The sequence below is a fragment of the Hyla sarda genome, chromosome 3, assembly GCF_029499605.1.
Source record: "Hyla sarda isolate aHylSar1 chromosome 3, aHylSar1.hap1, whole genome shotgun sequence".
NCBI lineage: Eukaryota > Metazoa > Chordata > Amphibia > Anura > Hylidae > Hyla > Hyla sarda.
This window is the reverse complement of record NC_079191.1, coordinates 217,911,818-217,934,162: the sequence shown is the minus strand read 5'-3', so window position 1 is coordinate 217,934,162 and position 22,345 is coordinate 217,911,818. Positions and strand designations below refer to the sequence as shown.

Genomic DNA, 22,345 nt, shown 5'->3' with positions numbered 1-22,345 from the left:
AGAAAGGTTAATGTTTTGCCAAGATGCACAACATATAAAACGTTTTTGTATCTGAGACTGCCCATTTAACCCCTTAAGGACTGAGCCCTTTTTCACCTTAAGGACGCAGCCCTTTTTTGCAATTCTGACCACTATCACTTTATGCATTAATAACTTTGGGATGCTTTTACCGATTATTCTGATTCAGAGATTGTTCTTTCGTGACATATTCTACTTTAACACAGTGGTAAATTTTCGTCGTTACTTTCCTTTCTTGGTGAAAAATCCCCAAATTTCATAAAAATTTTGAACATTTTGCATTTTTCTAACTTTGAAACTCTCTGCTTGTAAGGAAAATGGACATCCCAAATAAATTATATATTGATTCACAAATACAATATGTCTACTTTATATTTGCATCATAAAGTTGACATGTTTTTACTTTTGGAAGACATCAGAGGGCTTCAAAGTTCAGCAGAAATTTTCCAATTTTTCACAACATTTTCAAAATCGGAATTTTTCAGGGACCAGTTCAGTTTTGAAGTGGATTTGACGGGCTTTCTTATTAGAAATACCCCATAAATGACCCCATTATAAAAACTGCACCCCCTAAAGTATTCAAAATGACATTCAGAAATTGTGTTAACCCTTTAGGTGTTTCATAGGAATAGCAGCAAAATGAAGGTGAAAATTCAAAATCTTCATTTTTTTACACTCTCATGTTCTTGTAGACCCAGTTTTTGAAATTTTACAAGGGGTAAAAGGAGAAGAAAAAAAAAAATTTGTAACCCAATTTCTCTCGAGTAAGAAAATACCTCATAGGTGGATGTCAAGTGCTTTGTGGGTGCACTACAAGGCTCAGAAGAGAAGAAGCGACAATGGGATTTTGGAGAGAAAGTTTTTCTGAAATGGTTTTTGGGAGGCATGTCACATTTAGGAAGCCCCTATGGTGCCAGAACAGCAAAAAACAAAAACAACATGGCATACTATTTGGAAACTATCTCCCTCAAGGAACGTAACAAAGGGTACAGTGAGCCTTAACACCCCACAGGTGTTTGACGACTATTCGCTAAAGTCGGATGTGTAAATGAATTTTAATTTTTTTTCACTAAAATGCTGGTTTTCCCCCAAATTTTACATTTTTGCAATGGGTATTAGTAAAAAATGCCACCCAAAATTTGTAACCCCATCTCTTCTGAGTATGGAAATATCCCATGTGTGGACATCAAGTGCTCTGCTGGTGAACTACAATGCTCAGAAGAGAAGAAGTCACATTTTGCTTTTGGAAAGCAAATTTTGCGGAAATGGTTTTTGGGGGGAATGTCGCATTTCGGAAGCCCCTATAGTGCCAGAACAGCGAAAAAAAACAAATCACTTGGTATACTATTTTGGAAACTAAATCCCTCAAGGAACGTAACAAGGGGTACAATGAGCCTTAACACCCCACAGGTGTTTGACAAATTTCCACAAAATTTGGACAGGAAAATTGAAAATGAGATTTTTTTTTCACTAAAATGCTGATGTTACCCCAAGTTTTTCATTTTCCCAAGGGGTAATTGGAGAAAAAGCCTCCCAAAATGTGTAACCCCATTTCTTCTGAATATTGGAATACCCCATATGTGGATGTAAAGTGCTCTGCGGGCGAACTACAATGCTCAGAAGAGAAGGAGCGACATTGGGCATTTGGTTAGAGAATTTGGTTGGAATAGAAGTCAGGGGCCTTGTGCGTTTACAAAGCCCCCCGTGGTGCCAGAACAGTGGACCCCCGCACATGTGACCCCATTTTGGAAACTACACCCCTCACAGAATTTAATAAGGGGTGCAGTGAACATTTACAACCCACTGGCGTTTGACAGATCTTTGGAACAGTGGGCTGTGCAAATGAAAAATTCAATTTTTTATTTTCACGGACCACTGTTCCAAAAATCTGTCAGACACCTGTGGGGTGTAAATGCTCACTGTATCCCTTATTACAATACGTAAGGGGTGTAGTTTCCAAAATGGGGTCACATGTGTGTGGGGGGTCCATTGTTCTCTCTTCAAAATCCCAATGGCATTCCTTCTCTTCTGAGCATTGTAGTTGACCCGCAGAGCACTTTACAGCCACATATGGGGTATTTATATACTCAGAAGAAATGGGGTTACAAATTTTGGGGGGCTATTTTCCTATTCTCCCTTGTGAAAATGAAAAATGAAGGGTAACACCATAATTTTAGTGAAAAAAAAATAATTTCATTTTAACATCCAACTTAAACGAAAATTTGTCAAACACCTGTGGGGTGTTAAGGCTCACTATACCCCTTGTTACATTCCGTGAGGGGTGTAGTTTCCAAAATGTGGTCACATCTGGGTATTTATTGTTTTGCATTTATGTCAGAACCGCTGCAAAGTCAGCCACCCCTGTGCAAATCACCAATTTAGACCTCAAATGTGCATAGTGCGCTCTCACTCCTGAGCCTTGTTGTGCGTCCGCAGAACATTTTACGCCCACATATGGGATATTTCCGTATTCAGGAGAAATTGCGTTACAAATTTTGGGGGTCTTTTTTTTCCTTTTACCGCTTGTGAAAATTAAAAGTATGGGGCAACACCAGCATGTTAGTGCAACAATTAATTTTTTTACACTAACATGCTGGTGTAGACCCCAACTTTACATTTTCATAAGGGGTAAAAGGAGAAAAAGCCCCCCAAAATTTGTAACACAATTTCTCCCCAGTACGGCGATACCCCATATGTGGCCCTAAGCTGTTTCCTTGAAATATGATAGGGCTCCGAAGTGAGAGAGCGCCATGCGCATTTGAAGTCTAGATTGGGGATTTGAATCCGCCACAAAAATACCCCACGGCAGTGTTTCCCAAACAGGGTGTCTCCAGCTGTTGCAAAACTCCCAGCATGCCTGGACAGTCAGTGGCTGTCCGGCAATACTAGGAGTTGTTGGTTTTCAACAGCCGGAGGCTCTGTTTTGGAAACACTGTACAAGACGTATTTTTTTTTATTGGTGGGGGGGGGGAGGGGGGGACTGTGTATGGGTATGTGTATGTGTAGTGTTTTACTTTTTATTTTGTGTAGGTGTAGTGTAGTGTTTGTAGGATACATTCACACGGTTGGGTTTACAGTGAGTTTGAGCTGGGAGTTTGAGCTGTGGCGGAAAATTTGCAGCATCTCATTCTGCTGTAAACCCAACCGTGTGAATGTACCCTGCACATTCACATAGGGGGGGGGGGGGGCAAACCTCCAGCTGTTGCAAAAGTCCCAACATGCACTGACAGACCATACATGCTGGGAATTGTAGTTATGCAACAGCTGGAGGCACATTGGTTGTGATACACTGAGTGTTTGTTACTTAACTCAGTGTTTCGCAACCAGTGTGCCTCCAGCTGTTGCAAAACTACAACTCCCAGCATGTACAGTCTCTCAGTGCATCCTGGGAGTTGTATTTTTGCAACAGCTGGAGGCACACTGGTTGCGAAACACTGAGTTAGGTAACAAACTCGGTTGCACAACCAATGTGTCTCCAGCTGTTGCAAAACTGCAACAATCAGCATGCATTGACAGTCGAAGGGCATGCTGAGAGTTGTAGTTTTGCAACAGCTGGAGGCACACTGCTACAACTCCCAGCATGCCCTTTGGTAGTCTGTGTTTGCTGGGAGTTGTAGTTATGCAACAGTGAATGCACACTTTTTCATAGAAAAAATGTGCCTCCAGCTGTTGCTAAACTACAACCCCCAGCATGCACAGACAACCAAAGGGTATGCTTGGAGTTGCAGTTGGAACGCCAGCAGTTGCAAAACTATAACTCCCAGCATGCCCTTTGGCTTTGCATGCTGTGAGTTGTTGCTAAGCAACAGTAGGAGGTGAACAGGACCTCCTGCTGTATCCTGCCGCTGGGACCGATCCTGCCACATCACTCCTGCTGGGTATGGGTGAATGGGGCTGTCTCGGGATGGCTGCTGATAGATATCAGCAGTCATCCCGTTCCAATCACCGTGTCCGGAGACGCGGTGATCCAGGAAAGCTGTGCCATAAATGTACAGCGTTGTGAACTAAGTATTTCTTAGCAGCGCCGTACATTTACGGCGCATGTCCTTAAGGGGTTTGGGGGGGGGGGGGGGGGTATTCCAGGAAAAAACTTTTTTATATATATCAACTGGCTTCAGAAAGTTAAACGGATTTGTAAATAACTTCTATAAAAAAATCTTAATCCTTCCAATAATTATCAGTTGCTGAATTTGAGTTGTTCTTTTCTGTCTGGCAACAGTGCTCTCTGCTGACATCTCTGCTTGTCTCCGGAACTACACAGAGTAGAAGAGGTTTGCTATGGGGATTTGCTTCTACTCTGGACAGTTCCTGAGACAGGTGTCATCAGAGAGCACTTAGACAGAAAAGAACAACTCAACCTCAGCAGCTCATAAGTACTGAAATGATTAGGATTTTTTAATAGAAGTAATTTACAAATCTGTTCAACTTTCTGGAGCCAGTTGATATATAAAAAAGTTTTTTTTTCCTGGATAACCCCTTTAATGTCTATTAGATCCAAAACTACATCTTATTCTTTAAGTTCTATTTATAGGATTTTGAAACCCACTATACAATGGTCTGATTCTTCACCAGTTCTTGGTAAAATAACTTTGAAATTACCTTCTTATACTGGGAAGGATTTGCAAGCAGCTTCCTTAAAAGTTCATAAAACATTGCCTTATGATAGCTATACAACTCTGGTGCTTATATTCTTTTTAACTAAGCAAACCTTTCCATAGTTGTGAAGTCTAAAATGTCTCTTACTGCTCATTATAATGTTTGTATTCTTCTGCAGATATTTTTATTGTCTCTGGGGATGCTCTTACATTCAGTAGGTTTGGTGCACAGTTTCTCATCATCTTAATGATATGTCTAAGTGGACACTTTTTTAATATTTTAAATGATCAACACTCTACTAAATTCTCTGCCCACCATAGATTTATTTTGTTTATATGGGCCGCTGCTTCCCACAAAGGCAGTTTGCATTTGTGAGTACAGGCAGAGGTACTGTCATGACCGACGGGATGGACAGGGAGAGTGAGCCCTAAGCTGTCCTTAGAAACACTCTCCCTGCCTACTTGCCCATCCGCCCCTAAACGGCGGATCGACAACCACGGTGCCGGTCCCTTCCTGCGCTAAAGTGCATTGGCATAAAGGTACACAAATAATACTGTACATTGTCGGGGACAGACCAGAAACACAACGGGAAAACCACCAAACAACCAGATAAACCAGACAGGATATAAATATAAAAACAGGGCAGGATATAGCATACTAACATACAGTTCAGAAACCAGAATCAGGATAAATGGCAAATATGAATAAATGACCAGATATGGAATAAGTATACAGCAAAAACCAGGAGATGCAGGGGATGAACAGATGAACTGAAGGTAAAACACTAAACAGGTCAGGAAACATAGAACACTGTTCACACTGGACACTGAACAAAGAACACAAACAGACTTCCCACTCCAAACATGGAGGGACATCAATACTAAAGCCAAATAGAATACTAGCCAGCGGGCACACTCCACCATGTGATCAGGATGGTGGCCTAGTAGGAAACAGAAATATAATACAACGAACAACATGGAGGAATACAGGTCAGGACTCTAAACAAGAATACTAAATACTGGGCACAGGTACAAGCAAGACTCACAGTGTGAACACAGAATAAGAAAACAAAGTTAAAGCAGAATGGACATACATAAGCCTAAAAACCAACAAATGTACAAAAAAACAAGCAGACTAAAATCTATCATAAGCAGGCATAATAACCATGGTTAAAACTCAGATATAAACAGATAGACTAAAAGTCTTAGTCAGAATAAAAACTAATCACCAGCTCAGAGTTCCAAGAGAGCCCGGGTTTTAAAGCCACACCCGAGCTGCAATAGGGTGAGAGCATTAACTCTTTCAACCCTGGTAAGAATAGCACAGAAACTGCTCAGACTTAAAAACTAGTGTCTGAACAGACCCCAAGACAGAGAAATACAAAAAGAAATACAAAAACACAAAAACAGGTAACTAAACTGAGCTTGATTACTAGCAAGGTAGAGTATGTTTTCAAAATGGATTGAATTCCTACTTACCAAAGAAAAACTTACAAAGCCTTTTTTCTTATGTTATCTTCTTTCTATGAAACATATATGAAGGAACAACTTGCGGGTAGAATACCTTTTCCATTAACTTAATAGTTATTATGGTTGATACTTGTTACCATGACCCTCATTTTGGGTTGACCTGACGTACCAGGGGTGGGGGTAGGTTGTAAGCCTGTTGTTTGTTTATTTCAGAAAAGCATTGTCACTCTGGACTGTTGTGATCATATCACCTGTGTGTTCCCTGTGGGATCTCCCTTGTCATTTCTGCCTGTATGATGGTGAAACAAAAAATAAAATAAAACAATGTCTTAGTAAAACTGATGTTAATTTGCACAGACGAAAGGCCATCATGTTACAAAACTGACAAACAAATATAATACTTGTATAATAAAAATAGTTGATTCATTAATATTCATATTTTTAAACAAATCTCCACTCTCTGACAGTTAAATGGCACAATAATCCATTAAAGGGGTGCTCCGGGGAAGTTAAGAAAAATAAAAATGCCCCAAAGCCACCACAAAACCTGTTCTGTATCCCTGTAGTTATCTATGTGGTTTTGGAAGCTCTTATGGCCCCTGTAGTCTCCTGCAGCCCAGACTACAACTCCCAGAAGTCAGTGCAGCTCTGTGTAATGGATGCCAGCCAATTACTTTCACTATCAGTGTGCATGCTGTGCTGTTGTAAACAGTCAGCCTCACACACTGTTACATGCATTTTCTTTCAAACTATCCTTCCCCCCAGCAGGAAATCATGCTATGCTCTGAATGGCAGCAGTCAGTGATTAGATCTACAGCAGGAAAAGAGCAGGCTATGTGCAAAGTTGTGACTGAGAATCTTCACTGGACTTCTCTGCCGCAAAGTCCTCACACAGGAAGAGGAGGGGAAGGGGAGGGGTGCATGTAAAGTCAGAAATCATGTGGTGTTTGTCTTGCAGGTATGACAGCTGAAAGAGGGGAAACTGCTCTGTATAGCTAATGAATGATATTTAGACAAATAAATAGGTTGGTGAGAGGGAAAGGATGGGCTTTGGGTTTAGTTCCCCAGAGTACCCCTTTAATATGGCAACCGACTGTGGTATCTCATAAAAGACCAGTGTCCCTACAGAAAGGTTTCTGATGTGCCTAGAAGGTGCAAAAAATACAAAAAACAGCCCATCAGGTACCACCATAAATGTGCCTGTCATGTTTCTTCACAAAGAAATGTGTTATGGACTGTACCCTTTAACGGTGCCTTAAAAACAGTTCTCCCCCAGGGCTATGTAGGTAAGATCTGGCACCCTGTATTATCCATTGTCTCTACATTTAACTTATTATGATAACATTTCTTTGATTTAGTCCATTTGTCCTATTCCTTAATAGTTTGTCCAGTCCTTTAAGCTACCTGTATGTTTGTATGCTGGTGCCTTTTTAAATTCTATTCAGTCTATTTCATGTTTTTATGCATATTGTATGTTTCAATAAAGATTGATCATTTGTATAATTAAATTTTGGTGTGTGTGCACTATTAGTTTCTTTTGTTGGTGTTACATTTTAGTATCGTCCCAAAAAATTATAATTTATTGTGCAATAGTTCCCAACACCAGTAACAACTTTTATTTGGCACAGTATCAAATGTTTTGATAAACTGAAGATATATTAATTCCCCCTGGTCTAGTCTGGCGCTCACCTCTTCATAAAAAGTTGATCAGGTTAGTTTGACAGGATTGATTCCTCAAAAACCCATGCTGATATGAAGTCATACATTTATTTTTATTGAGATACTCAAAAATAGCATCTCTTAGAAAACCCTGAAAGAATTTACACTTAGTTGAGGTAAACTAACAGGTCTATAGTTTCCAGGATCACTTTTACAGTTCTTTTTGAGTATTGGCTCCATTATTGCTATCCTGAGTCCTGGGGCATGTTTTAGTTTCCAAGATACCGTACTTAAGACATTTCTTAACTGGATGTTTGATATTAATTAACTATTGGAGTTGTTGGGGCAAACTGGACAATTCCAGTAGAAGGCCAGATATTTAACTACTTGTAAGTATGCTGTAAGCCAAACTATGAGTGCAAATGAACAAGGACATGCTGTGGTTCCTGGATTGTTCTCCTTGAAACACATATGATATACAGCAAGGAGTGAGATAAAACAGGTGCTTGACCTGGCTCACTCCTAAACAGAACATAATGTAGCAAGAAAACCTGGATAGAGTGGGATAAATGGAAGGGTTAACTATGAAGAAATAATTAATGGTGGTTTTTCTACCTAAATAAAATATTACAGCGAAAATCATTAAGAAATCATTAAGCGTTTTTTTTTTCTTTCTATTTACTCTAGGTAATACATAATGTATATTGGTACTTATACTTTAAAAGAGCACCTTATAAAATAAGAAAAGTTTTTTTGTTTTATTTCTTCTTTAAACATCTTGCACAATGGAACTGTATGATTTTCAGTTGCTACAATGTGGTTATTATTATAAAGCATTGGGTTAATTTTTCAAAGATAGTTTCCATGGTAATGGGATTAGATCATCATTAATAATACTGAAATATTAGCATTGCTATACATTTGCACATTATTATGAAATTAAAAAACAATGCACAATAAAGCTCTGTATAAGATACATACGCTGTGTACAATACCCTTAATCACTTTATATCCAAAACAATAGGTTAGGAAGTCAAATATCTGGCAATGAACAGCATATTGCTATTGTTTAACTCCTTAATGGCAATGGATGTAAATGTACATCCTGGTGCCCCGGTACTTAACGCACTAGGACGTACATTTACATCCTAAAGGGCATTCTGACTTTGAAGCGAGCGCAGGAGCTGCGATCACTTCATAGACGGCAGTTCCCGGCTTCTACCACCTCGCCAGTAATGGCTGACATCAACGATTATGCTGATGCCTGCCATTCATCTTTTAGATGATGCAATCAATCTAAAGTTGGTGCAATACTTGGATACACTCATTGGACCACCCGCATTGTGATCGCTGTGGTCTGAAATGTGAAAATGGGGGCTGGAGCTCCCCTTACCTGCTCCGTGCCACTCTGGGGATCTTTTTATATAGTCTGCCTACAGAAGCAGACTATACAATTAGTTCGCCAATATCACTGACCATTTTTCTAAAATGGGAAAATAAGTGAATGTATTTGTTATTAGAGCAGGGGCTTTTATATAATTTTTAAAAGATTTTACATTTTTTTTTGTACACTTTTATATGTAACTAGCTGAGTACCCGGCTTTGCCCGGTTTTTCTTTCCTAATCCTTGTTGGGGAGGAAAATCAACAAAGGAGGAAGCTTTTGACCTCATATCTCATTCACATATATTGTCATATCCAAACCCAATATCCCGTCCTCATATCTCAACCTCATATCCCGTCCTCTTATCCGACCTCATATCCCATCCTCATATCCCGTCCTCCTATCCCAACTTCCTATCCCGACCTCCTATCCAGTTCTCATATCTCGACCTCATATCCCGTCCTCCTATCCCGTCCTCCTATCTCGACCTCATATCCTATCCTCACATCCCTTCCTCCTACCCCGTCCTACTATCTCCACCTCATATATCGTCTTCATATCCCAACGCAATATCGCGTTCCCATAGCCCATCCCAATTGCATTCACTGTATAATGCTATGCTTAATGTCATTATGCATAATTTACAAATCAATCCACAGTCATGATCCCTTTTTTGTCCCCTTTCCTCCTTGTTGTGACTGTTCACTTCTTTTTACTGTATTTTTCAGTATGTTTGTATTTGTAAAACAGACAATAAAAATAAAAACACTGCACACTTTATTTTTACATTGTGTTATACTTAGTTCAGTACCCAGAGTTTTGCATGACAAAGTGGGCAGCTTTACGAAATGTTGGCACATCTTGAAATCCTTTTGTATAACTTTTGTTCTAATTTGCACCAGAAATTTCCACCATAATTATGGTACATATTGTCTCATTGTAATGCCCCCTTGCCGAACAAGAAAATAATTATAAATGTGGTGCATGGCATGTTAGCCAGTTTTTTTTTACTCACATTACACCAGAATTCTGGCACAGTTCCAATTGTTAATCTACCCCAGTGAGTCTCTTTTTGCACTTCATTGAATCCATGTGTCATGTCTTATCAGGCCCTATAAAAGGTATAACACAGTACATAAATTTATCCCAAAGAGTTATATTTTTATATAATCTTTAATGTGTCTTTACTATGTTATAGTAGGGGATAAGATGTCTGATCTCCGGCGTGGCACCCTAGTCGTCCGTTGCAGCGATGATGGGCGACCACAGCCGGCACGCCCACTCCATTCATGTCTATGGGAGGAGGCGTGATGGCTATGTACAAGCTGTCATGCCCCCTCCCATAGACATGAATGGAGGAGGCATGGCCTGACATCACGAACACAGGTCCCAGCGGCCGGACCTATCCCCTAGGCTGCTATCACATAGGGCTGTCATTTGGGGAAACTGCCACTGCAATATTTGAGGCAAAGCCAGAAGTGGAGTCAAAAGGAATGGGAAATGTACAGGAATGACCTATACATCTGCTTCCTGCTGTATCTCTGCTTTAACCTGCCATGTGTGACAGAAAACTTATGGTTAAAGGGGTACTCCGGCCCTGAGACATCTTATCCCCTATCCAAAGGGGATACGCCCCCTCCCATAGACTTGCATAGCGGGGGGGGGGGGGGGGTTTGACGTCACGATACTCCGTGTGTTTGTGAGCTGGCACCGCAGGTGGGTGGCGAATACAAGATTGCGGGGGTAAGATGTCTCAGGGCCGGAGTACCCCTTTAAACACCTTTAAGAATATTATTAGTGCAGATTCATGATAATTCATTGCTGAAAAACATTATGTCAAGCACCAATAATAACATAGAGATGCATAATGACATGGTCCATGAAGTTGTTAGTTTAATACGAGGGGAGTGCTGCTTTGTTGTACTGAGCGTGCCTTGTGTATAGAGCTGCAGAAGTGCACTGTATCTGTGTGCTGGGTGTCAGGTGACTGGGTCACGCAGCCTCTCTGCATTCAGAGGACTGTGTAGGGGGAGAACAGCTGAGCTGCACAGTGATACCAACAAGAAACAGCTCAGCTGGGACAACTTTTCATAGGAAAACAAAGGAAGGCCCGAGAAAATGAGCCAGGGTCTGTACATAAAAAGCCAGCAGCAACAAGAGGAAGAGGAAGACGACGAGGAGGATGGCATAGCAGGAGCATCAGATTATGAGGATGGACACCCTTTCATGGAAGGAGACTTTGGCAGCGAAGAAGAAGAGGGTATGATTAGTTAATAGTATTTGGTTTTATCAAGAATATGAGATGGATGCTCTGTATTAGTATATGCAGGTTGAATATATATATATATATATATATATATATATATATATATATATATATATAGTACATGACCAATCAAAATGATAACATGAATGTATAGAAATAATCACCAAGAAGACAAGTGACAATTGTGTTTATATGGCTCTCTACTCCCTGTATTGTATGTGTAACGGATGCTCGGAATGTACATACAACAGTATCACAGGATGTGTTGTCATAAGCAACATAAACCTTTTTTTGTAGATATTTTACATGTAAGGGACATATACCTGATATAATATTTGGTCTAAGTTATTGAACACCTCACTTGGCTGATGTTTGCCAGGCAGTGCCTTTCAGTGCCGGCAATTCGGCCTCAATTGGGGGACCCTTTAACTGTGTAAAGTCTTGTCCTGTAGAATGGAGCTGGGTGTGGAGCTGTCAAGAACAGCTGCTATTCTCAATCCCACACTGTTGGTTATTGTGTGGTGTAGTATGGCTACTGGCTAAAGTTTCCTTATTGTAAGCATTTTGATGTATGAATAGCTGACATACTTGCATTGCTAGAGGTAAGCAGAGCTAGGGTTTAAAGTTGGTGTCTTCATTTAATGTAAGCAGTTGTCTTGACAGCACTTGTATACACTGAATATTTATATCTTTAAATGGGCACTGTCACTAACCTTTTGTTTTGATATGTTGTAGTAATTATGTACTACAACATATCTCTAATATATATAAATTATTTATTTTTTGTTTAAAATATTTTATTTTACATTTGAAAACCGTCCACTAGGGGTCCCCCTCCTAGTGGACGGCTGCAGCCTGACGTGACGTCACGACTGAATTAGGACCGATGCCAGCCCGGCAATTGGTCCTAATTCAGTCAGCCTGCACTCGCTCCCTGCCTGTCAGTCAGACAGGCGGGAGCGAGCGCTGTGAACGCCGGGGCTGTGCACATAGGCTCACTGGCCTCGCGCGTAGCCCGACCCCCAGCAGTGATATCTTCCACAGCAGGACGGCAATGCTCCTGTACTCCTCCTCCCTGGGTAGCACATGATCTGCTAAACAGGGAGGAGGAGACCCCAGAGCAGCCTGCCGTGCTATTGGCCACTCATCTATGCGCGCTCCTGACAGGAGCGCAGCATAGATGAGGTGAGGGCGGCGCCCAGCAGGCGTCAGTGACGTCACGCCTGCTGGGGAAGTCGGCTTCCGGCAGAGCTACAGTCGGCAGCAGAAGAAAAGACAATTCCAAAACAGAAAACTTTTTTTTTAAAGGCAGGGAGGGGGTTAGGGGTGGATTAGCAATAGGTAGGGAAATAATTTTTTTTTTAAGATGGTGGGAGCTACTCTTTAAAGTAACAAACTTTTCCCTTTAAGGCAAACATAGTACCAGTCGTCTGAGTCTTTTTGTACATTAGAAGATTTTTGGAAATAAACAGCACTATAAAATCACAACCCAAGTTTATCTCAATTCAGGTGTGGGAAGTCATAGAACTCTTTTGTGGATTGCCATTAATCTTTTCTCTGCCATTGATTTCAGGACAATTTATACACTTTTGACATACAAATATAAAATGTAAATTGTAGTATAATACCATTCCTAAATACATTCTAAACATTGACACTTGCTGTGTTGACAAAATACACACAATGGCCTATATTTATCAATCTGTGTCTGATTTTTGTCTCAGTCAGATAGCAACCAATCATAGCTCAACTTTCTCTTCTCAGAATGAACTGTGATTGGTTGATATCTGTCTGAGACAAAAATCAGACACATTTTTGTCTCAGACAGGTTTATAAATCATGTTTTGTAAACTGTGCATGTGCCTTAATGTTTGGCCCAAAGAGATTCAACACCTAAAAAAGGTTTAAGATGTAAAGATATCATTCATTCTGCCTCTGCTCATACCAGCGTGGATATATTTACTATCATCAAAACTAGCAGCAAAAATCTTGGTAAACCAGATTCCAGAAAATATACCAGAATCGATAAATGACCTGATTAGGCAAAAGGGGATGAATGGATAACCAACTGCTCTTCTTCTTCTTATCCATTAAATAGAAATAAAAGACACCCATCAAATCACAGAGAACATGACCTCTCTGATTGGTAAGGGAGGGTGAAAACATGAAGGCCCTCAAAAAAATTAAGGGAACACTTAAATGGGCACTGCCACCAACTTTATTTTTTGATATTTTGTAGTACTTGTGTACTACAACATATCTCTAATATACTTTTATTATTTTTTTTTCATTAAAAAGGTTTAATTTACATTTAAAAACTGGCCACTGAAAATGGACTGATTTTGGAGTGGCAATCAGTCCTTTTTCAGTTAGGCTGCACTCGCTCCCTGCCTGTCAATCAGAGAGACGGGAGCGAGCGCATTGGCTCCCCTGCCACTGGCTGGGAGGCCAATCCTCCCGCACATCGCCGCCGCCTCGTTGCTGCCGCTGTCCCTGCACGCCTGCTGCTGGACTCTGCAGTAACTGCAAGTGTAATGAGGAAACAGGGTATGTGGGGAGGGGGGGGGAGGGGCGGAGGAGGGAACGGGCTAGTGCCGTAGCGGGGGGGGGGGGGGGTAACGGGCTAGCAGAAAAAAAAATAGGATGGTAGGAGCCTTCAATCTAGTGGTAGCATGAGATGGAGTCTACAACCCACACAAGTGGCTCAGGTAGTGCAGCTCATCCAGGATGGCACATCAATGCGAGCTGTGGCAAGAAGATTTGCTGTGTCTGTCAGCGTAGTGTCCAGAGTACAGAGGCGCTACCAGGAGACAGGCCAGTACATCAGGAGATGTGGAGGAGGCCGTAGGAGGGGAACAACCCAGCAGAAGGACCGCTACCTCCGCCCTTGTGCACGGAGGAGCAGGAGGAGCACTGCCAGAGCCCTGCAAAATGACCTCCATTTGTGTCCACTCAAACGGTCAGAAACAGACTCCATGAGGGTGGTATGAGGGTCTGACGTCCACAGGTGGGGGGGGGGGGGGGGGTTGAGTTTACAGCCCAACACCATACAGGATGTTTGGCATTTGCCAGAGAACACCAAGATTGGCAAATTCACCACTGTTGCCCTGTGCTCTTCACAGATGAAAGCAGGTTCACACTGAGCACATGTGACAGACGTGACAGAGTCTGGAGACACTGTGGAGAATGTTCTGCTGCCTGCAACATCCTCCAGCATTACCGGTTTGCAATGGGTCAGTAATGATGTGGGGTGGCATTTCTTTGGGGGGCCGCACAGCCCTCAATATGCTTGCCAGAGGTAGCCTGACTGCCATTAGGTACCGAGATGAGATCCTCAGACCCCTTGTGAGACCATATGCTGGTGTGGTTGGCCCTCGGTTCCTCCTAATGCAAGGCAATGCTAGACCTCATGTGGCTGGAGTGTGTCAGCAGTTCCAGCAAGAGGAAGGCATTGATGCTATGGACTGGCCCGCCCATTCCCCAGACCTGAATCCGATTGAGCGCATCTGGGACATCATGTCTCACTCCATCCGTCAATCCAGATGCTTTAGTCCAGGTCTGGGAGGACATCCCCCAGGAGACCACCTCATCAGGAGCATGCCCAGGCATTGTAGAGGGGTCATACGGGCACGTGGAGGCCACACACACTACTGAGCCTCATTTTGAATTGTTTTAAGGACATTACATCAAAGTTGGATCAGCCTGTAGTGTGGTTATTCACTTTGATTTTGAGTGTGACTCCATACCCTCCATGGGTTGATAAATTTAATTTCCATTGATAATTTTTGCGTGAGTTTGTTGTCAGCAAATTCAATTATATAAAGACGAAAGTATTTCATACGATTAGTTCATTCATTCAGATCTAGGATGTGTTATCTTGGTGGTCACTTTATTTTTTTGAGCATTGTATTTAAACATATTGTTAAGAGCACTTTTTTTTTTTTTTTTTTTTTTTTAAAGCTCAACCAACACAATTTTTCCAGTCTTTTACTATAGGTGATTGCCATAATACTATAATAATCTATAATGAAAGGATATTGTTATTACTGCCTTCTCGATTCTTTATTTTCCTATCTATTTCTTTTACCGATGGATTCTGTTTCCCTATAAATTACATATTAAGGGTCTATTCACACACAGGATTTGAGGCTGCAGAGTTCATGGTAAACTAAATGACTGAATATAATGCGTCAAATATGGGCAGGTTACTGTATGTGTGAATTCACCCTTGGACAGTATATTACCATGTAAAAAGTTGCACAATATGATAATAAATGAAACAATTGTTACAAACGATCATATAGAAAAGCTTTTTCATACGCCCTTTACTATTTTATTATATTGAATTTCTTTTTTGTATTACGGATGCATTCATTGTTCCTAATAGTTTTTCTTTTCATAGCTTGCTATAATAGATGTGTATGTTTACATACTAGTTTACTTGTAGTTTTTATCACAGTATATTCTGGTAAACTGCAGTCATGTTGTAATTAATACAAAAAAGTGAAATAACTTGAGTGCTCGCCTGTGTTTAGCTTTCCCTGTTCATGTCTGGCTGTTTTCTTACTCCTTGGCTCATGCTCCTTATTTGGCCCGGTGAAGAGCTGCAGCAGGTGTTTGCTGAAGAGATTAGTTTAACAAGGGCAGAAGGTCAGTCCAGATTTCCTCTTCCTTTACATCCAGGAGAGACCTGAATACGAAGCAATAGTGTATGGAAGCCATGTTTTCATTATGCATAATGGGGGCGATTTATCAAAACCTGTGTAGAGGAAGAATAGTGCAGTTGCCCATAGCAACCAATCAGATTGCTTCTTTTATTTTTCAGAGGCCCCCCTTTTCTTTTTTTTTATAAAGAAGCGATCTGATTGGTTGCAATGGGTGCACCACTTTTCCTCTATACAGGTTTTGATAAATGTCAGCAAATGTTTATAGTGGTTTGTATTGTGCTTTAATTATGTATATTATAACTATTAAGAAACCATGCACAATGTTGTTGTACACAATTATCAGATTGTGTGAAACCTAAATCTCATATGTTTTACTAGAGCTAACAGTCCATAAAATATAGTTTAATGTTCAAGTTTAAGTCTAGCAAAGCTCATCAAGAAGAAAATATAGCAAAAAGTGAATCCAAAACGTTTACGGGTCAAATATAACCCACAAGTATTACATTCATTTTAACAGTTTATACCAAATTGTAATTCAAAATGTGATCAATAGGATAATTCTGGTGGCAGAAAGGGATAGCTTATGCTTATCCAGTTCTGTGATCGAGAATGGGATTTAAAGTCTACCTGTTGTTTGCAAAACTTTTTATATAATGTAGGTAATACCATTATATGTATATTTGTAATATACATTGGTTAAAAAAAATTGCATATTTTTGGGTGAAAAAATGCTGACCCTGCAGCTATTGCCTGTGTGTCTCTGTGTGGAGACAAAATACAGGAAGTGTGGGCAGGACAAGCAGGGCTTGTATGTGTGTGTGTGTGTGTGTGTGTGTGTGTGTGGGGGGGGGGGGGGGGGGAGTGGGGTCACGTATTTTTTGGAGTGGTCTGTCTGGATTGTGTTTAGATAATCCATCCTATTTCAGGACTGGTTGTTGACAGGTTTATTCCCTCTAAAAGTTTAGATTTTTAGATAATTGTTTTAATTGTTTAGGTGTATAGAGGTGAATTCATCAAGCTTTTTAGACCATTTTTTTCTATCTAAAAAAGTCGCATTAAAAGTCTGTCACTTCTCCTGCGACTCTTGTGCGACTTTTGCTATAGATCATATCTGAAAGTGAACTACCACGTGCAGTGCTTTAGGCTAGTTTTATGCAGTGGTGATTGATTCATGATGTGCGACTTTTCTCTGAAAGTCACACAAAAGCCGCAGCTCCCATCCTTTACACACTAACCAACACCAATTTACTTCTGCCCTGAAAAGTACCCTAAGCACTACCCCCACACACAAACACACACGTGTACCAGCCCCCCCCCCCATCCCTGTATACAGTGGGGCAAAAAATTATTTTGTCAGCCACCAATTGTACAAGTTCTCCCACTTAAAAAGATGAGAGGCCTGTAGTTTTCATCAACTATGAGAGACATAATGAGAAAAAAAATCCATAAAATCACATTGTCTGATTTTTTAAGAATTTATTTGAAAATTATGATAGAAAATAAGTATTTGGTCAATAACAAAAGTTCATCTCAATACTTTGTTCTACACCCTTTGTTGGCAATGACAGAGGTCGAACGTTTTCTGTAAGTCTTCACAAGGTTTTCACACACTGTTGCTGATATTTTGGCCTATTCCTCCATGCAGATCTCCTCTAGAGCAGTGATGTTTTGGGGCTGTCGCTGGGCAACACGGACTTTCATCTTCCTTTTAAGGTTTTCTATGGGGTTGAGATCTGGAGACTAGCTAGGCCCCTCCAGGACCTTGAAATGCTTCTTACGAAGCCACTTCTTCATTGATCGGGCAGTGTGTTTGGGATCATTGTCATTCTGAAAGACCCAGCCACGTTTCATCTTCAATGCCCTTGCTGATGGAAGGAGGTTTTCACTCAAAATCTCATGATACATGGCCCGATTCCTTCTTTCCTTTACACAGATCAGTCGCCCTGGTCCCTTAGCATAAAAACAGCTCCAAAGCATGATGTTTCCACCCCTGTGCTTCACAGTAGGTATGGTGTTCTTTGGATGCAACTCAGCATTCTTTCTCCTCCAAACACAACGAGTTGAGTTTTTACCAAAAAGTTCTACTTTGGTTTCATCTGACCATATGACATTGTCCCAATCCTCTTCTGGATCATTCAAATGCTCTCTAGCAAACTTCAGAAGGGCCCAGACATGTACTGGCTTAAGCAGGGGGACAGGTCTGGCACTGCATGATTTGAGTCCCTAGTGGCGTAGTGTGTTATTGATAGTAGCATTTGTTACTTTGGTCCCAGCTCTCTGCAGGTCATTCATTAGGTCCCCTCTGTGTGGTTCTGGGATTTTTGCTCATCATTTTGACACCACGGCGTGAGATCTTGTGTGGAGCCCCAGATGTAGGTAGATTATCAGTGGTCTTGTATGTCTTCCATTTTCCAATAATTGCTCCCACAGCTGCTTGCCTATTGCAGATTCAGTCTTCCCAGCCTGGTGCAGGTCTACAATTTTGTTTCTGGTGTCCTTCGACAGCTCTTTGGTCTTGGCCATAGTGGAGTTTGGAGTGTGACTGTTTGAGGTTGTGGACAGGTGTCTTTTATACTGATAACAAGTTCAAACAGGTGCAATTAAAACAGGTAACGAGTGGAGGACAGAGGAGACTCTTAACCCTTACAGGACCCATGACGTAGATGTACGTCATGAGTCCGCTCCCGTTCTATAATGCGGGGCCACGGCGTGGCCTCCAACAATGGCCGGGACCCGTGGCTAATAGCGCGTGGCACTGATCATGGTGCCGCGCTATTAGCCCTTTAGACGTGGCATTCAAAGTTGATCGCCGCATCTAAAGTGAAACTAAAACGTTGCCGTTAGCTCAGGGAGCTGTTCGGGATCGTCGCAGCGAAATCGCGGCATCCCGAACAGCTTACAGGACAGCCAGAGGGTCCCTACCTGCCTCCTTGCTGTCCGATCACCAAATGACTGCTCAGAGCCTGAGATCCAGGCATGAGCAGTCAAGCGACAGAATCATCGATCAATGGTTTCCTATGAGAAACCATTGAACAATGTAAAAGATCTGTGTGTGCAGTGTTATAGCCCCCTATGGAAGCTATAACACTGCAAAAAAAAAAAAAAGTGAAAAAAAAGTGAATAAAGATCATTTAACCCCTTTGCTAATAAAAGTTTGAATCACCCCCCTTTTCCCATAAAAAAAAAAAACCAGTCTAAATAAAAATAAACATATGTGGTATCACCACGTGCGGAAATGTCCAAATCATAAAAATATATCATTAATTAAACCGCGTTGGTCAATGGCGTACGCGCAAAAAAAATTCCAAATTACAAAATAGTGTATTTTTGGTCACTTTTTATATCATGAAAAAATGAATAAAAAGCGATAAAAAAGTCCGATCAATACAAAAATAGTACTGCAAAAAAATTCTGATCACGGTGCAAAAAATGAGCCCTCATACCGCTCCATACGCGGAAAAAAAAAATGTTATAGGAGTCAGAAGATGACAATTTTAAACGTATAAATTTTCCTGCATGTAGTTATGATTTTTTCCAGAAGTACGACAAAATCAAACCTATATAAGTAGGGTACCATTTTAATTGTATGGACCTACGGAATAAATAAAAGGTATCATTTTTACCTAAAAATGTACAGTGTAGAAACGGAAGCCCCCAAAAGTTACAAAATCTGTTTTTTTTTTGTTCAATTTTGTCTCACAATGATTTTTTTCCGTTTCGCCATACATTTTTGGGTAAAATGACTGACGTCATTACAAAGTAGAATTGGTGGTGCAAAAAATAAGCCATCATATGGATTTTTAGGTGCAAAATTGAAAGAGTTTTTAAAGGTAAGGAGGAAAAAACGAAAATGCAAAAACGGAAAAACCCCGGGTCCTTAAGGGGTTTAAGAAGTTGTTACAGGTCTGTGAGAGCCAGAAATCTTGCTTGTTTGTTGGTGACCAAATACTTATTTTCCACCATAATTTGCAAATAAATTCTTTAAAAATCAGACAATGTGATTTTATGGATTTTTTTTTCTCATTCTGTCTCTCATAGTTGAGGTATACCTATGATGAACATTACAGGCCTCTCTCATCTTTTTAAGTGGGAAAACTTGCACAATTGGTGGCTGACTAAATACTTTTTTGCCCCACTGTATATATGGCTCCCACAGCGCTTATATATAGATATGCCCCTGCAGCGCTTTTATATATTTTTATCCCCCCTGCAGCACTTCTCTGTAATGTTATGCCCCCGCAGCGCATATATATATATATATATATATATATATATATATATATATATATTATCTATACACAGTGATCCCTCAACATACGATGGTAATTGGTTCCAAATTAACCATCGTTACTTGAATCCATCGTATGTTGAGGGATCCGTGCAATAATAATATAGAAAGTTATAATCACGTGTCCCCGCCGCTCCGGACCGTCACCGCTGCCCTGGATCTTCACTCTCCATCGCCGTCATCATGTCGCTGTCCCGTCATCCAATAAGAGCGGTGTCTCTTATTGGATGACGGGACGGCGTGCACAGCGACGTGATGACGACGAAGGAGAGCGACGACCATGCAGCGGAGCATGAAGAGGACAGTCCGGAATGTCGGGGACAGGTGAGTGACACTCACTGGAGCACACGGAGCACATTAAACGGCTATCCGGCGGCAGCTGAAGCAGTCTGCGCTGCCGGATAGCCGTTTATGCGATGGCCCCGACATATAAATGCATCGTATGTTGATGCTGCCTTCAACATGCGATGGCCTCTGAGAGGCCATTGTATGTTGAAATGATCGTATGTTGGGGCCATCGTAGGTCAAGGGATCACTGTATATGTCCCCGCTGCGCTATGTGTATTAGCGCATCAGGCTGGCCGGGGAAGCCGGCGGCGCTGCGCTGGGGACCCCTGCTGGCCTGATGCGCTAATACAAAACTTTTCACACATAGCGCAGTGGTGGCCATATATATGACCGCCGCTGCGCTATGTGTAAAAAGTATTTTATTAGCGCTTCATACCAGCCGGGGACTCGGACTGAAGGCCAAGAACCTTATGGGATATGAACCCAAAATCTTATGGGATCAGCTCCTCAAAAGACAACACTCACCTACACTCTGCACCACTGTTTCTACATTTAACAGAGTTGTTTCAGAACTTATCCTTAAAGTTCAACATGAAAGCCCACATTACAAATTTAAGAAATTGTCACATTGTTGAACTTTAAGGATAATTTGAAAGTGAAGTATAAAATATGAAGCAGTGGTGAAGAGGGTAGGGGAGCTGTTTTTTGACCAGCTGATCCCATAAGGTTCTGGGTTCAATCCCCAGATAGGGACAGATGATTACCGAATTACTCACCGTGCCTGAACAGGTGAGAAATGTAGGAGAACTATGAAGTAATTTTTTAGTAATGATCCTGAACGCCAAAATTCATCAAGGGGCGTCCAACTTTTCATGAATTTGGCGCAGGGAGTTAAAAAAGTATTAATGAATTCCCCTAGTAATGTATAAATATTGTTGCAATGTATATGAGCAGTATTTCCAATATGGTATTTCCCCTCCCTTTCTTTTCCTAATGTGTTTTCCCTCAATAATGTTTTATCTCAGGTAATAATTCAATACTTTGGATTTGTTAAACCAGAATATATTAAAACCTAGATGAAGAAGAAAATGTTAAAGTAAACTGGAGGGTTGAATATTTGATTTTCAAATGAATATAGTATTAACCCTTTGCTGCAAATGGACGTTTATTAACTTCCATCTGTGGCTCCCGTGGTATGACGTGCGCTCAGCAGGTGAGCGCGCATCATACCCGGTGGGTCCCGGTTGCTATAAGCAACCAGGACCCACAGCTAATGCCGGACATCGCCGATTGGGCTGATGTCCTGCATTAACCCTTTAGACGTGGTGATCAAACTTGATCGCCTCGTTTAAAACAAAAGTAAACATTGCCGGTTAGCTCAGTGGTGCTTTTCAGGACCGCCGCTGTGAAATCGCGGCTCCCGAACGGCATGCAGGATGCAAGGAGGATCCCTACCTGCCTCCCTTCTGTCCGATCACCGAATGACTGCTCCGTGCCTGAGATCCAGGCAGGAGCAGTCAAGGTTCAGAAACACTGTTATGGCATAGCATTGACCAGTATGAGAGATCAATGTAATGCATGTTATAGTCCCCTATGGGGACTATAACATTGCAAAAAAAAAGTAAATAAAGATCATTTAACCCCTCCCCTACTAAAAGTTAGAATCACCCCCCATTTCCCATTAAAAAAAAAACTGGGCAAATAAGAATAA

General features: G+C 41.2%; 1 protein-coding gene across 1 annotated transcript in view; it reads left to right on the top strand.

Annotated features, from left to right (window-relative positions):
• Window positions 1-11,115: 11,115 nt before the first annotated feature.
• The window catches only part of RRAGD (Ras related GTP binding D), a 31,053-nt gene continuing 19,823 nt past the window's right edge, over window positions 11,116-22,345 (top strand). Inside the window, exon 1 of the mRNA XM_056566108.1 lies at window positions 11,116-11,385. Coding sequence (XP_056422083.1) covers window positions 11,244-11,385 — 142 coding nt within the window. The 5' untranslated portion in view covers window positions 11,116-11,243. The remainder of the gene's footprint in view (window positions 11,386-22,345) is intronic.